We start from the raw sequence: 17440 nt of genomic DNA, 5'->3' as shown, positions 1-17440 counted from the left end.
TAAAAACCATATACGTCACAATTAGCATTTTGGTAAATTTTTCACATTAGGAAAACAGCGAGTATACACAAAATACATAAACAGATATAACTGGTCCAGACAAGTCCTGAATCACTGTCTTCCTCTTAAAACTGAGTATAATCAAAGAGTATTAGGGTCTAGAACCAACCCATCCACACAATTTTTGTCAAACTGCTTAAAATATCAGAGCTTCAGTTTATTCATCTGTAAATCAGAGGTACTACAAAACTTTCATAAGATATTTAATAGAGCACAAATGTAGGACAAATGTCCACCATACGTTAAGTTCTCAGAAAACCGCTGTTACAGTACTTCTACTTTAAATCCAATCTTTTTTCCAAAGAGGAGAGATCTGCAAAGTGCAAAGTAGGTGGCTACAGACTTACACTTAGACCTATCTACAGGCAGCTAGGTTATATGCCTTAAAAAAAAAAAAAACAAAAAACAAAACAAAAAAAACCTTGTGCATGAGGGCTGTGAAAAGCTAAGCAAATGAACAAAAAATCTTGACCAGGCACTGTGGCTCATGTCTGTAATTCCAGCACTTTGAAGGCTGAGGTGGGAGGATGGCTTGAGTTCCAGACCAGTTTGGGCAGCACAGCGAGACCCCGTCTCTATAAAAATATTTTAAAAAATTAGCCGGGCATGGTGGCATCTAGCTATTCAGGAGGCTGAGACAGGAGGACTGCTTGAGTTCAGGAGTGTCTGGTTACAATCAGCTATGATTGCCCCACTGCACCCCGGCCTGCATGACAGAGTGAGGCCATGTCTCGAAAAAAGTTGTAAAAATAAAATCAGTCAATCAATTTTATCTTCCATTTAAACAGGAACAATATTGCAAATTTCTATCCTTTATTGATGGCAACTAAGCAAAAATTTTAAAATATATAAGATCCACGCATGATTATAATAATAAAAACTCATGAGGGCCACATCACAGCTGTACGTATGCAAAGGGCACACAACTCAAAGCGGAGCAATTGACACACAGTCTAACAGCACCCAGGGAGTTAATTAAGCAGTGCTATCTTTTCTCTGAGATGGGGGTCTCACTCTGTCGCCCAGGCTCTGCAGTGGTGCCATCACAGCTCACTGCAGCCTCATCCTCCCAGGCACAAACAATCCTCCCACCTTAGCCTCCAAGTAGCTGGGGCCACAGCTATGCACCACCACGCCCTGCTAAGCTTTTTTTGTAGAAATGAGTTCTTACTATGTTGCCCAGGCTGGTCTCGAACTCCCAGCCTCAAGCAATCTGCCCACCTCCGCCTCCCGAAGTGATGGGATTATAGCCTTGAGTCACCAAGCCTCGCCCAAAAGTGGAAGTATGAAAAGTCTTGCCATGAACGTAGCTTCTTACCTCTACTTCTTTATCACTCAAGGATCCCACGCTACACAAACTCTGGTTGGAAGACTCACTATTAAGTGGTCCCTGAAAGAAAAAAAAAAATCATAAATAAATAAATTTTAATTTAAGAGGATAGTAAAACTGAAGAAGAAGAAGCCTGATGGTTTTTTTTTTTTTTGAGACGGAGTTTCACTCTTGTCACCTAGGCTGGAGTGCAGTGGCATGATCTCGGCTCGCTGCAACCTCTGCCTCCTGGGTTCAAGCGATTCTCCCACCTCAGCCTCCCAAGTAGCTGGGATTACAGGTGCTCACCACCACATCCAGCTAATCTTTGTATTTTTAGTAGAGATGGGGTTTCACCATGTTGGCCAGGCTGGTCTCAAACTCCTGACCTCAGGTGATCAGCCTGTCTCAACCTCCCAAAGTGCTGGGATTACAGGCATGAGCCACCACACCGGGCCAAAGCCTGATGATTCTGATGACTAACTCAGGTCAGAGAAGGCAAAAGTTAACTGCATCAACTTCAAGCCAACCTGAATAGAACTCAACTGCGGTGCTGTACCCTCCATATTAAAATTATCTACCATTATTTTCATTTATTTTACAAACTCTGTACTCATGTGCAGATTTTCCCTTCTATAGTACTTCCACATGTACCAAATTGTTTATGGAAAATAAACATGAGAAATCAACTCTCTTGGCCTCTTATAACACAAAAAAACAGTACCTGAAAGTTGAGATGTTAAGGGGTATATTAAGAGTTCCTTATGAAGCATGGTCAAAGCTCATATGAAGGAAATGTTTTTCTAAGCTAAGCCTTATGGAGGCATGAATGCTAGCTCAAAAAAGGTTTACAGGAGACTGACACAGAGAATAACAGTATAAGGAAGCTCCACTACCTGCTCCTCAATGGAAGCAGCGAAAATTATCAAACAACAAGCACTCAAAGTCTCTGAGTCCTAAAGGCAAACAGGAAATGAAGAAACAGGCTGAGCATGGTGGCTCATGCCTATAATCCAAGCATTTTGGGAGGCTGTAGTGGGTAGATCACTTGAGGTCAGGAGTTTGAGACCAGGCTGGCCAACATGATGAAACCCCGTCGTTACTAAAAATATAAAAATTGGCCAGGCATGGTGGCTCACACCTGTAATCTCAGCACTTTGGGAGGCTGAGGCAGGTAGATCACCTAAGGTCAGTTCAAGACCAGCCTGGTCAGCATGGTGAAACCCCATCTCTACTAAAAATACAAAAATTGGCCAGGCCATGGTAACAGGCACCCGTAATCCCAGCTACTCAGGAGGCTGAGGCAGGAGAATTGCTTGAACCCAGGAGGTAGAGGCTGCAGTGAGCCAAGATCACACTACTGCACTCCAGCCTGGGTGACAAGAGCAAGGGTCCACCTCAAAAAAAAAAAAAAAACCACAAAAAATTAGCTCAGCATGGTGGCGCATGCCTGCAATCCCAGCTACTCAGGAGGCTGAGGCGGGAGAATCTCCTGAACCCAGGAGGCAGAGGTTGCAGTGAGCCAAGATCACACCACTGCACTTTAGCCTAGGCGACAGTGAGACTCTGTCTCAAAAAAAAAAAAAAAAGAAAGAAAGAAACATTTATTCAATAAACTCTACGAAAATTCAGTCAGAAAAGTGACAGTCTATGGAATCTGAACAAAGATCCCACTCCCAGCCCCATCAGCTAGGCTCTGGGTGCTGCAGCCAAGAACGCAAGTGTCCCCTTTCCCCAAAATCCAAGCCTGAGGGCTTTTTTTTTTTTTTTTTTGAGACAGGGTCTTGCTTTTGCCCTTGTTTTGTTGTCCAGGCTGGAGGGCAGTGGTGCGATCTTGTCTCACTGCTACCTCTGCCTCCTGGGTTCAAGCGATTCTCCCGCCTCAGCCTCCCGAGTAGCTGGGATTACAGGTACACGCCACCACAAAATCAGCTAATTTTTGTATTTTTAGTAGAGATGGGTTTTTTTTGTGTTTTTTTTTTTTGAGATGGAGTTTCACACTGTCGCCTAGGCTGGAATGCAGTGGTGCAATCTCAACTCACTGCAAGCTCCGCCTTCTGGGTTCACGCCATTCTCCTGCCTCAGCATCCCGAGTAGCTGGGACTACAGGCGCCCGCCACCATGCCCAGCTAATTTTTTTATTTTGTTTAGTAGAGATGGGATTTCACCATATTAGCCAGGATGGTCTCTATCTCCTGACCTCGTGATCTGCCCGCCTCGGCCTCCCAAAGTGCTGGGATTACAGGTGTTAGCCACCGTGCCTGGCCCAAGAGATGGGGTTTTACCATATTTGCCAGGAGGGGCTCGAACCCTGGCCTCAAGTGATTTGCCTGCCTCAGTCTCCCACAGTACTAGGATTACAGGTGTGAGCACTGCACTCAGCCCCGAGGGCTCTCTTTATTCCTGGGAGGGATGCAACTTCAGCATTTCTCATCCTGCCCTGACTTCTGTTGCTAAGGCTAAGTCTCGGGCAAGTACCATCAGAGGCAGGGGCTCCCTTCTTCTGCTCAATCCCTACTTGTGGAAAAGGGGCCCTTTCATAGGCATGATACACTGAGAATACTGGGAACCCAAAGACCCTTTTCCCCAGCTCATGGGACAGTGGTTCCACAACAGGAGAGACAAGCCAAGAGGACCCCAGGCTGCTACCTGCCCCACACCCTCCTAGAGCTGGGGTAGCATTCACAGAAAAGCTTGCCATTGCCCCCACCTCTACCACTAGAACACTGGCTCAGATACTTTGCCTAAGGGAAGAAACAGGAACACAGAGTATCTCAAAGGACCTAACTTCACTTACAGGAGTGTGACAAGTTTCAGTCTAAGGGTGTTCCCAAAAACAATAGGGGTTGTGGTACTAGGCAAGTGGAAAGAGGATGTAAAGAAGATACAGCCTAGACTGCAGACTGGCTAGTTTGTAGGAGAGACCCAGGGCATAAAACAGCCACAAGGAGCCTTCCTTTTATAACTAATGACTAGTTCAGCAAGGCTGTAGAATACAAGATTGATAGACAAAAATCCATTTTTTAATACTTGCAATGAACAATCTGAAAATGAAGAAAATAATTCCATATACAGTAGCATCAAGAGGAAGAAATAATTCTATAGTATAAACAATAATAATTTATTATTGTTTCGCCATGTTGGCCAGGCTGGTCTCGAACTCCTGACCTCAGGTGATCCACCCACCTCCACCTCCCAAAGTGCTGGGATTACAGGCGTGAGCCACCACACCAGGCCAGGGCTGACTTCTTTGTAGAAATTAGTAGGCAAATTCTAACATGCATATGGAATTGCTAGGAACCAATTCTGAAAAAGTAGGAAGACTCATACTTCACCACCTAAAACAAAGCCACAGTAATCAAGACAGTACAGTACTAGCATAAGGTTAGATCAGTGGAATAGAATTGAGAGTCCAGGAATAAATCCATAATTGTGGTCAAATGATTTTTGACAAGGGTGCCAACACAATTCAATGAGGGAAAGAATAGTCTTTTCAGCAAATGGTGCCAGGAGTAGATAGCCACACGCAAAACAATGAAGTTGTACCCTTGCTTCACATCCACATAAAAATTAACTCAAAACAGACTAGGAGCAGTGGCTCACTCCTATAATCCCAGCACTCTGGCAGGCCAAGGTGGGTGGATCCCTTGAGCTCAGGAGTTCGAGACCAGCCTGGCCAACATGGTGAAACCCCATCTCTACCCAAAATACAAAAAATTAGCCAGGCATGGTGGTGTGCACCTGTGGTCCCAGCTACGTGGAGGCTGAGGTGGGCAGATCACATGAGCCCGTGAAGCAGAGGTTGCAGTGAGCCAAGATCACACCAATGCACACTGCACTCCAGCCTGGGTGACAGAGCCAAGATCGTTGTCTCAAAACAAAACAATTATGAGTAAAATAAGAACATGTTTATCACTTAATTTGAAAAGCAATTTTTTCCTATTTTTATGTTACTGCTGATATACAGAAATTATCAATTTTCATGGTTTTTAATCTTCATAATCATTTTCAGTCTTCTCCTTTCCTTTTTTTTGGAGATGGAGTTTCGCTCTGTAGCCCAGGCTGGAGTGCAAAGGTGCTCACTGCAACCCCTGCCTCCTGAGTTCAAGCAATTCTCCCGCCTCAGCCTCCCAAGTAGCTGGGATTACAAGCACACACCACCACGCCTGGCTAATTTTTTTGTATTTTTAGTAGAAAAGGGGTTTCACCATGTTGGCCAGGCTGATCTGGAACTCCTGCCTTCAAGTGATCCGTCCAGCTCAGCCTCCCAAAGTGCTGGGATTATAGCCATAAGCCACTGCGCCCGGCCCAGTTCCTTTCGATTTAATTGTTTAGGTACAAAATCATAGCATTTGTAAATAACAAGGTTTTATCTTCCTTTCTATAACTTATACCTCTTACCTGTTTTACATTTTACTGCACTGAATAAAACATGAAACAATAATCATAAAAAACATTTTTCCGTTCTTCATTTTCATGGTAACATCTCTAAAGCTTTACCATTAAAAACTATATTAACCCATTTACGCCTGAGGTTGCAAATTTTTTCTGTGAAAACTCAGACCTTGGTGATGACCTTGAGCAGTAGAATATAAATAACTCCCACAAGCTTAGCAACCCAATAATGAAACACTAAGCATAAATGGGCTAAGACCCCAAACGGACAAAACAATCTTGAAAAAGAACAAAGTTGGAGGTCCCACACTTCTTGATTTCAAAACTTACTACATGCCGGGCGCGAAGGCTCACACCTGTAATTCCAGCACTTTGGGAGGCCGAGGTGAGCAGATCACCTGAGGTCAGGAGTTTGAGACCAGCCTGGCCAACATGGTGAAACCCGGTCTCTACAAAAAATACAAAAATTAGCTGGGTGTGGTGGCAGGCGCCTGTAATTCCACCTACTCGGGAGGCTGAGGCAGGAGAATCACTTGAACCCGGGAGGAGGAGGTTGCAGTGAGCTGAGATCATGCCACAGAACTCCAGCCTGGGCTACAAAGACTCCGTCTCAAAAAAAAGAAAAAAAGGAAGAAAACAGGGAGAAAGTGTTATAGCGTTGAATTTAGCAACGATTTCTCGAATGTGACACCAAAAATAGGGATAAAAACAGTAAAAATACATAAAATAGGCATCAAAATTTAAAATCTCTGTGCATTAAACGACACAATCAACAGAATAAAAAGGAAACCCATGGAATGGGAGAAAATAATTGCAATTTATATATATGGTAAGGCATTAATAACCCAAATATATTAATAACTGCTACAACTCAACAACAAAATAACAACCCAATAAAAAAAATGGGCAAAGGACTTGAACAGATATTTCTCCAAAGACATAAAAATGGCCAACGACCGGCCAGGCGCGGTGGCTCAAGCCTGTAATCCCAGCACTTTGGGAGGCCGAGGCGGGCGGATCACAAGGTCAGGAGATCGAGACCACGGTGAAACCCCGTCTCTACTAAAAGTACAAAAAATTAGCCGGGCGCGATTGTGGGCGCCTGTAGTCCCAGCTACTCGGGAGGCTGAGGCAGGAGAATGGCGTGAACCCGGGAGGCGGAGCTTGCAGTGAGCCGAGATCGCGCCACTGCACTCCAGCCTGGGCGACAGAGCGAGACTCCGTCTCAAAAAAAAAAAAAAAAAAAAAAAATGGCCAACGACCACATGAAAAGATGCTCAAAGTCACTAATTTCAGGAAACTGCAACTCACAACAAGACATCACCTCATATCCATTGAGGTGGCTACTACCAAGAAAACAAAAAACCAACCAACCCCACAAAATAACAAGTATTGGTGAGGAAGTGGAGTAACTAGAATACTTGTACACTGTTGATGGGAATGTAAAATGGTGTAGCCACTATGGAAAACTATGGCAGTTCCTCCAAAACAGAATTACCGTATGATACAACAATTCCATTTCTGGGAATATACCCAAAACAGTTGAAAGCAGGGCCTCAAAGAGATAGCTGTGCAACCATGTTCACAGCAGTATTATTCACAATAGCCAAAAGGTGGAAGCAACTCAAATACCCATCAACAAATGAATGGATAAAAAATGTGGTGTATACATGAAATTCTACATTCTACAACATGGATAAACCCTGAGAGCATTATGCTAAGTGAATAAGCCAGTCACAAGAAGACAAATACTTTGTGATTACACTTAGATGAGGCACCTATAATAGTCAAATTCATAGAGACAAAGTAGAATGGTAGCTGCCAGGGATTTTGGGGGAAGGTAGATATGAGGAGTTGTTTAATGGGCATTTTAGTTTTCAATTTCTGAGGTTAAAAAAGTTCTGGAGATTGGCTGCAAACAATGTGAATGTATTTACTACTGAACTATGCACTTAAAAATGGTTAAGATGGTGGGCCGGGAGCGGTGGCTCAGGGCCGGGCGCGGTGCCTCACGCCTGTAATCCCAGCACTTTGGGAGGCCAAGGCAGGTGGATCACCTGACGCCAGGAGTTTGAAACAAGCCTGGCCAATATGGCGAAACCCCATCTCTATTAAAAATAAAAATTAGCCGAGTGTGGTGGCGGGCGCTTGTAATCTCAGCTACTCAGGAGGCTGAGACAGGAGAATGGTTTGAACCCAGGAGGCGGAGGTTGCAGTGAGGCAAGATAGCACCATTGCACTCCAACCTGGGCAACAAGAACGAAACTCCATCTTTTAAAAAAAAAAAAAAAAAAAAAAAAGGTTAAGATAGTAAATTTTATGTTATGTGTATTTTACCACAAGTAAAAAGTTTTTGAAACTGTATTGTTTTTAAAATTACAAAGTAGGAATAACTACTGAGTTTATCCAATTCTTTTTTTTTAATTATTATTGACTGGGCATGGTGGCTCACACCTGTAAGCCCAGAACTTTGGGCAGCTGAGGTGGTGTATCATTTGAGGTCAGGAGTTCGAGACCAGCCTGGTCAACATGGTGAAACCCCCATATCTACTAAAAATACAAAAATTAGGCAGGTGTGGTAGCACACACCTGTAGTCCCAGATACTTGGGAGGCTAAGGCAGAAGAATCGCTTGAACCCAGGAGGTGGAGGTTGCAATGAGCTGAGATTGCACCACTGCACTCCAGACTGGGCAATAGAGCGAGACTCCGTCTCAAAAAAAAAAAAAATTATTATTTATTTGCTGTGTTGTAAAGTAATAACAATAATAACTAACACTTACATAGCACTTTTTTAAAACACAATCCTCAAAAGCTGACATTATGTAGCACTTTACAGGCAAGACATTCTATGTTAGTACATTTAATCCTCACAGCTTATAAAAACAGACCCGGCCGGGCGCGGTGGCTCAAGCCTGTAATCCCAGCACTTTGGGAGGCCGAGACGGGCAGATCACGAGGTCAGGAGATCGAGACCATCCTGGCTAACACGGTGAAGCCCCGTCTCTACTAAAAAAAAATACAAAAAACTAGCCGGGCGAGGTGGCGGGCGCCTGTAGTCCCAGCTACTCGGGAGGCTGAGGCAGGAGAATGGTCTAAACCCGGGAGGCGGAGCTTGCAGTGAGCTGAGATCCGGCCACTGCACCCCAGCCTGGGCGACAGAGCAAGACTGTCTCAAAAACAAACAAACAAACAAACAAACAAAAAAAAAAACAGACCCTTGGCAGGGCGCAGTGGGCTCACGCCTGTAATCCCAGTACTTTGGGAGACTGAGTTGGGCGGATCATGAGGTCAGGAGTTCGAGACCAGCTTGGCCAACATGGTGAAACCCCATCTCTATTAAAAATACAAAAATTAGCTGGGCATGGTGCCGGGAACCTGTAATCCCAGCTACTCAGGAGGCTGAGGCAGAAGAATCGCTTGAAACCAGGAGGCGGAAGTTGCAGTGAGCTGACATCACACCACTGTACTCCAGCCTTGGCAACAAGAGCAAAACTCCGTCTCAAAAAAAAAATAAAAAGGCCAGGCGAGATGGCTCATGCCTGTAATCCCAGCACTTCGGGTGGCCGAGGCGGGTGGATCACGAGGTCAGGAGTTTAAGACCAGCCTGACCAAGATGGTGAAACTCTGTCTCTACTAAAAATACAAAAAATTAGCTGGATGTGGTAGCGGGCGCCTGTAATCCCAGCTGCTCTGGAAGCTGAGGCAGAGAACTGCTGGAACTCAGGAGGTGGAGGTTGCAGTGAACCAAGATCACACCACTGCACTCTAGCCTGGGTGACAGAGCGAGACTCCGTCTCAAAAAACAAAACAAAACAAAACAAAACAAAAACTCACAAAAATATATTCAACTGATTTTTTACAAAAGTACAAAAGCAATTTAATAGGGTGCACCCCTGTGATCCCAACACTTTGAGAGCATGAGGGGGAGGATCGTCTGAGGATCACTCGCTTGAGGATCATTTGAGCCCAGGAGTTTGAGACCAGCCTGGGCAACAAAGTGAGATCTGATCTGTACAAAAACATGAAAAAATTAGCCAGCCATGGTGGCACTGTCTGTAGTCCTAGCTCCTAGCTACTCAGAAGGCTGAGGCGGGAGCTCAGGAGTGCAAGTGCAAGGTTACAGTGAATTATGATCACACCACTGCACTCCAGCCTGGACAACATAGTAAAACCCTCTTTAAAAAAAAAAAAAAAAAGGCAATTTAATAAATTACATAAATTGAAAAAAAGAGACTTTTAAATAAATGTTACTGGAACAACTAGATGCATAGGCAAAAACAAACAAACAAACAAACAAACCTTGCTTACACCTTATAAAATATTAACTCGGCCAGTGCAGTGGCTCACGCCTGTAATCCCAGCACTTTGGAAGGCCGAGGCAGGTGGATCACCTGAGGTCTGGTGTTCGAGACCAGCCTGGCCAACGTGGTGAAACCCCATCTCTACTAAAAATACAAAAAATTAGCCGGGCATGGCAGCGGGTGCCTGTAATCCCAGCAACTTGGTAGCCTGAGGCAGGAGAATCGCTTGAACATGAGAGGCAGAGGTTGCACTGAGCTGAGATCACACCATTGCACTCCAGCCTGGGCAACAAGAGCAAAACTTCATCTCAAATAATAATAATAATAACAATAAATAGATAAATAAATAAATAAAATTTTAAAAGAGAAAAAACAAAATAGATCAAGAACTTAAATATAAAACATAAAACTGTTAGGAAAAAAGGGGAGAAAAATCTCTACAACCTAGAACTAAGCCAACAGTTCCTAGACTTGACAGCAAAAGCTCTAATCCACAAAAGGAAACATTGATAAATGGAACTTCATCAAAAGTACAGAGTAAGACCCTGTAAACAGGATGAAGAAACAAATTACTGACTGGAAGAAAATATTTTCAAGCCACACATCTACCAAAGAACTTGAGATTAGACTATCTAAAGAATTCCAATTAGAAAACTGGCAAAAAATATGAACAGACATTTTACTAAAGAGGATGCAGGCCAGGGGCGGTGGCTCACCAACACTTTGGGAGGCTGAGGCAGGCGGATTACTTGAGGTCGGGAGTTCGAGACCAGCCTGACCAACAAGGAGAAACCCCATCTCTACTAAAAAATACAAAATTAGCCGGGCATGATGGTGCATGCCTGTAATCCCAGTTACTTGGGAGGCTGAGGCAGGAGAACTGCTTGAACCCGGGAGGCAGAGGTTGCAGCGAGCCAAGACCATGCCATTTGTACTCCAGCCTGGGCAATAAGAGCGAAACTCCATCTCAAAAAAAAAAAAAAAAAAAAAAAAAAAAGAGGTGGGGAGTGATGTAAAGAAGGTTAATGAGGCCGGGCGTGGTGGCTCAAGCCTGTAATCCCAGCACTTTGGGAGGCCAAGATGGGCAGGTCACTAGGTCAGGAGATCGAGACCATCCTGGCTAACACAGTGAAACCCTGTCTCTACTAAAAAATACAAAAAACTAGCCGGGCGAGGTGGCAGGTGCCTGTAGTACCAGCTACTCGGGAGGCTGAGGCAGGAGAATGGCATAAACCTGGGAGGCGGAGCTTGCAGTGAACTGAGATCGCGGCACTGCACTCCAGCCTGGGAGACAGAGCAAGACTCCGTCTCAAAAAAAAAAGATGGTTAATGAGCACAAGAAAAGATGTTCAACATATTAGCCTTTAGGGAAATAAAAGTTTAAACCACAATGAGATTTCATTACACACCTATAAGAATGGTTAAAATAAAAAATAGCAACAACACTAAACGCTGTCAAGGATGTAGAGAAACTGAATCACTTACATATACTGCTGGTGAGAATGTAAAAAGGTAAAGCCTTTTTTGTTTGATGGTTTCTTTTAAAACTAAAAATGCCGCCAGGAGCGGTGGTTCACATCTGTAATCTCAGCACTTTGGGAGGCCAAGGCGGGCGAACCGTGAGGTCAGGAGATTGAGACCATCCTGGCTAACACAGTGAAACCTCGTCTCTACTAAAAAACAAAAAATTAGCCGGGCGTGGTGGCGGGCGCCTGTAGTCCCAGCTACTCGGGAGGCTGAAGCAGGAGAATGGCGTGAACCCGGGAGGCGGAGCTTGCAATGAGCTGAGATCGTGCTACTGCACTACAGTCTGGGTGACAGAGGAAGACTCCGTCTCAAAAAAAAAACAAAACAAAACACTAAAACTTATCATTTGACCCAGCAATTGCACTCTTGAACATTTATTCCAGAGAAAGAAAAACATGTTGGTGTAAAAACCTCTATAAGAATGTTCATAGTAGCTTTATTCATAATAGCCAAAAACTGGAAACAAACCAAATGTCCTTGTGGAGGCAATGGTTAAGCCAAGTGTACTATATCCACACCATGGAACACTACACAGAAATAAAAAGGAATGGCCTATTTATACATGCAAAATCTTGGAACTTCAAGGAAATTATGCTGAGTGAAAAAAGCCAATCTCAAAAAGCTGTAGGCTGGGTGCAGTGACTCACACCTGTAATCCTAGCACTTTGGGAGACCAAGGCAGGAAGACTGCTTGAACCCAGGATGTCAAGACCAGCCTGGCCAATATAGTGAGACCCTGTCTCCACAAAAAATTTAAAAATTAGCTAGCGTGGTGGTGTGCACCTGTAGTCCCAGCTGCTCTGGAGGCTGAGATGGGAGGATCTCAGCTTGAACCTAGGAGGCAGAGACCACAGTGAGCTAAGATCGCACCACTGCATTCCAGTCTGAGTGACAGGGAGAGACTCTGTCTCAAAATAAAAGGTTGTGTACTTTGTGACTCCATTTATATATATTATATTCTTGAAATAATGAAATTATACAGGAAAATAGGTTTGTAGTTGTCAAGGATTAAGGTTTCAAAGGAGAGTGGGTGGGTGTGGCTACAAAGGTATAGCAGGAAAGAGCCTTGTGATGAAGTAGTTCTGCATCTTGACTGCAGTTTTACAACAAGCTACACATGTGATAAAATTGCCTAGAAGTGTAATACACACACACACACACATACACACAAATGATTCATGTATAACTTCAAATCTGAATTAGTCCTATGGATTGTATCAATGTCAATGTTTTGGTTTTAATAATGTACTAGAATTCTACAGGAGGAGAGATGCAGGGTGCATGAACAGAACCTTCCTATACATTTTGTACAACTCCCTGCCAATCTCAAATTAATTACTCTGAAATAAAAAGATTTTTCTAAAGTGTTTGGGTTTTTATGTATTACTTATTACTGTAAAGTAATATTATATATTATGTCTTACTTATTACTGTAAAGTAATAATAAAAAAATAATAAACAGGTAGCATTTGCTAGGGCCAGGTATATCAGGACATTTAATCTTCATAACAACCTGTTATGAGCTGAACTATGTCTTCCCAAAATTCCTGTGTTGAAGCCCTAATCTCCAGTACTTTAGTGTATTTGGAGATAGAAGCGTAAATCCAATAAAACTGGTATTCTTATGAGAGGAGATCAGGACAAAGAGTGAGACAGAGCAAGTGAGCACGCACAGACATGTATGCACACAGAGGGACTACAATATGAGGCCACAGGAAGGAGGCAGACATCTGCAAGCCAAGGAGAAAGGCCTCAGAAGAAACCAAACCTGCTGACACCTTGCTATTGCACTTCTAGCCTCCAGAACTATAAGAAAATAAATTTCTGTTGTTTAAGCCACACACTCTGTGGTATCTGTTATGGCTGCCCTACCTTGTGAGGGAGCTGCTCTTATTACTCACTTACAGATGAGGAAAGCATAAGAGAAGATCAATAAACTCATTCAAGGTCACACAGCCATTAGGAAGCAAAGTCAAGATCTGAACCAAGGCTATCTGGTTCAGAAAAAGTACTCCTCACCATTAAGCCATACTTAGTCTATAGGTGCTGTTACGACAGAATGCCTGAGACTGGGTAATTTTTTTTGGAGACAGGGTCTCGCTCTGTTACCCAGGCTGGAATGCAGTATTCCAATCCTGGCTCGCTGCAGTCTTGATCTCTGGGCTCAAGCAATCCTCTGGCCTCAGCCTCCCAAGTAGCTGGGATTACAGGCATGCGCCACCATGTCTGGCTAATTTTTGTGTTTTTGTAGAGAGGGGGTTTCACCACTTTGCCCAGGCTGGTCTCGAACTCAGGCTCAAGCACTACGCTCGCCTCCACCTCCCAAAGTGCTGGGATTACAGGCATGAGCCACTGCACCCAGCAGACTGGGTAATTTACGAAAAACAGAAATTTAATTTCTCACAGTTCTGGAGGCTGGGAAGTACAATGTCAAGGCACCAGCAGGTTAGGTGTCTGGTGAGGGTGCAGGCTCTGCTTCCAAGATGGTGCCTTGAACACTGTGTCCTCCAGAGGGAAGGAATTCCTTCATCCTCACAAAGTAGAAGGCAGAAGGGCAAGAGGGAATGGATACTGTCCTCACATGGCAAGGTGTAAAAACAGACAAGGTTACGCCATTAAGCCTTTAAAAGGATACCTAGTCCCATTCATGAGAGGAGAAGCTGTCTTTACCTAATCACCTCTTAATACACTGGCAACACCTGAATTTTGGAGGGGACACATTCAAACCACAGCACTGACTCTAGACATATTAATGAGTTTTTAAACACTGAACATGTCTGACATTCCTAGGATAAACTACTTGAAACAAAACAAAGGAATAATCTGCTGTGGCCATTTGCTAGCATTTTTATTTGAATTTAAACATCTATACATTCATAAATGAGATTAGGTTATACTTCTACTTTTTCATGTTTGTCATTTTGCTGTCAGTTGTTTACTTCTATCTTATTATTCAACATGAGAAATATCTGCTTCTTAAAAGGTTAGGAGAGACCAGGAGTGGTGGCTCACATCTATAATCTCAACAATTTGGGAGGCTGAGGAGGGAAGATTACTTGACCCCAAGGGTTCCAGACCATCTTGGGCAGCACAGCAAGATCCCATCTCTACAAAAAATTAGAAAATTACCTGGGTGTGGTGGCCCATGCCTGTGGTCCCAGCTACTTGGGAGGGCTGAGGTAGGGGAACCGCCTGAGCCCAGGAGGTCGAGGCTGCAGTGAACCATGTTTGTACTACTGCACTCCAGCCTGGGTGACAGAGCAAGATCCTGTCTCAAAAAATAAATAAATAAATAAATAAAAGGAGAAATCACCAATACCTACAGAGTGGACTTTTGCCCCCTTAAGGCGGTATGGGGCAGAGGAGGAAGTAGTTTTACAATCACCTCAATTTTTTTCTTGGTTACAGGAGTCTATTCTGGTTTTGGTTTTTTTGTTGTTGTTGCTGAGATGGAGTCTCACTCTATTATTGCCCAGGCTGGATTACAGTGGTGCAATCTCGGCTCACTGCAACCTCCACCTTCCAGGTTCAAGCGATTCTTGTGCCTCAGCACAAATTTTTGTATTTTTAGTAAAGACAGGGTTTTACCATGTTGCCCAGGCTGGTCTCAAGCTCCTGACTTAGCTGGATCCACCTGCCCTCGGCCTTCCAAAGTGCTGCGATTACAGGCAGGAGCCACCGCGCCCAGCCCCTGTTCTGATTTTTACGTCTTATTTCGTCAGTACTAATTCCTAGTGTCTTTGAAATTATTTATTCATTGAGACTTTCATATAACTAACAACATTCACTTCCAGTATTTTCTTTTTGTAAGTCCTCAGTACCTTTTGTTATATCCGATGTACTCTCCTTCATTTTGCCTTTTGTTTCCTAATTTTCCAACTCTTGATTATTTCCCATTCTTCTGTTTTGCAATGTATTTATTTCTTCTTGCATATTTATTGTTTTTTCCTCCTCTTTTCTAGATCTCCTAAAACCATAAATTGAATGGTAAATTCATACTCTGGTACATTAAATGCTTCTTTGTCCACATTATTTAAGTTTAACTATGTGGCATTTTATCTTATTTTCTTAGTAAAATAATCTGTTACTTGTCATTTTGCTATATAATAGCTATCTGGGAGAATGCTTACTAATATCCGTGTCACTTGGGAGGGAAAATTATCCTTTAAAAGAGCCACCCACAGACTCAAAAAAAAAAAAAAAAAAAACTAGCAAATTTTTTAAATTAACTAGTCTGATATGTTAAATCAAAACTAATTTTGATAAGATCTCTCCATAAAAGCTCTACTGTTTATGACAACATTTAAACTGCCTCCCCCGTCTCCTTCTGATAATTTTCTAAGTAAAAAAATCAAATAGACAGTTTAGAAGAAGAACAAGAGTCAAGTTTCTTGTTTTTACAAGAGTACAGTTTGCAAAAATAAAGTAAAACATGTTTCTAATATACTTAAAATGTACTTTTTTTTTCGGAGGGGGATCTTAAAAAATACTTTAGTTATAAGCCTAGAGAAAATTCTGTGGGTAAATTATAAATCCACGAACACTGAGGTTAAGATGCAAATGTTGACTCCAGTCCTTCAGCACCACGAAGGAGGCTCATATAAACTATGAAAAACTTGTAGAATAGAGGCCAAAGGTTAATCTTCCACTCCTGTAAAAGTTTAAATGTCAACATTTGCTGAGTTTCTAAAGTTTTCATTTCCTCCTTAGACCAAATTGGCAGCTTTCAACTGAGAACAGAAGACAAAAGTTAAGCCTGCCTAGATATGAAGAAGCACAGCTGCCAACAAAGTCAAACTGCCCCATACTCCAGTAAAGAAGATAATGCCATTTTAAAAACTAAGCGTCTCTATGCCTTTTATTTTAGTCATTAGTAGTACTACCTTTTCACACCATACCAGAGTCAAAATAACAATCAAAATAGTCTGACTCCCAGAGACCTTACAACATTCCTAGAAGTGAAACAGATGTGAAATCTGTTAGGTTGTTTTCTTACTTGATGTGTATAAACAGAAGAGTTCTAGGTCAAGTGAAAAAAGTTTAACCTTTTTTTTTTTTTTTTTTTTTTGAGACGGAGTTTCACTCTTTTTGCCCAGGCTGGAGTGCAATGGCATGATCTTGGCTCACCGCAACCTCCACCTCCCGGATTCAAGAGATTCTCCTGCCTCAGCCTCCTGAGTAGCTGGGATTACAGGCATGCGCCACCATGCCTGGCTAATTTTGTATTTTTTAGTAGAGACAGGGTTTCTCCATGTTGGCTGGGCTGGTCTTGAACTCCTGACCTCAGGCGATCTGCCCACCTTGGCCTCCCAAAGTGCTGGGATTACAGGCATGAGCCACCGCGCCCGGCGTTGTTGGTTTTTTTTTTGAGACGGAATCTTACTCTGTCACCCAGGTTGGAGTGCAGTGGCATGATCTTAGCTCACTGCATCCTCCGCCTCCTGGGTTTAAGCAATTCTCCTGCCTCAACCTCCCGAGTAGCTGGGACTACAGGTGCGCACCACCACATCCAGCTATTTTTTTTATATTTTTAGTAGAGACAGGTGTTTCACCATATTGGCCAGGCTGGTCTCGAACTCCTGACCTCATGATCCGTCCGCCTTGGCCTCCCAAAGTGCAGGGATTACAGGCATGAGCCACTGTGCCTGGTCAAAAGTTTAACTTTAATCATAAAAACGAGAATCACAGATGCTCAATCAATTCCCAGATTGCAGTTTACAGATCTAGAACCCACTGAATGAAGAGAAGGTCAAGTTTCCATGAGGATGACACTATTACACAGACAAAAATTTCTATGATACCATTAATTTTTCTCCTAGACATCCACAAAAGGACCTATGGCCTCTT

General features: G+C 43.2%; 1 protein-coding gene across 9 annotated transcripts in view; it reads right to left on the bottom strand.

Annotated features, from left to right (window-relative positions):
* The window catches only part of LOC105483058 (tousled like kinase 2), a 142648-nt gene that overhangs the window by 92431 nt on the left and 32777 nt on the right, over positions 1–17440 (bottom strand). For 7 of the 9 annotated variants that reach the window (XM_011743629.3, XM_011743634.2, XM_011743630.3 and 4 more), the window contains one exon: positions 1379–1450. In XM_011743629.3, coding sequence (XP_011741931.1) covers positions 1379–1450 — 72 coding nt within the window. Of the gene's footprint in view, positions 1–1378; positions 1451–15414; positions 15561–17440 lie in introns of all 9 variants that reach the window. The other 2 variants (XM_071083390.1, XM_071083389.1) reach the window with 1 other exon arrangement.

This window comes from Macaca nemestrina, chromosome 17, assembly GCF_043159975.1.
Source record: "Macaca nemestrina isolate mMacNem1 chromosome 17, mMacNem.hap1, whole genome shotgun sequence".
NCBI lineage: Eukaryota > Metazoa > Chordata > Mammalia > Primates > Cercopithecidae > Macaca > Macaca nemestrina.
The sequence above is the reverse complement of the archived record's forward strand: the minus strand, read 5'-3'. Positions and strand labels throughout refer to the sequence as shown.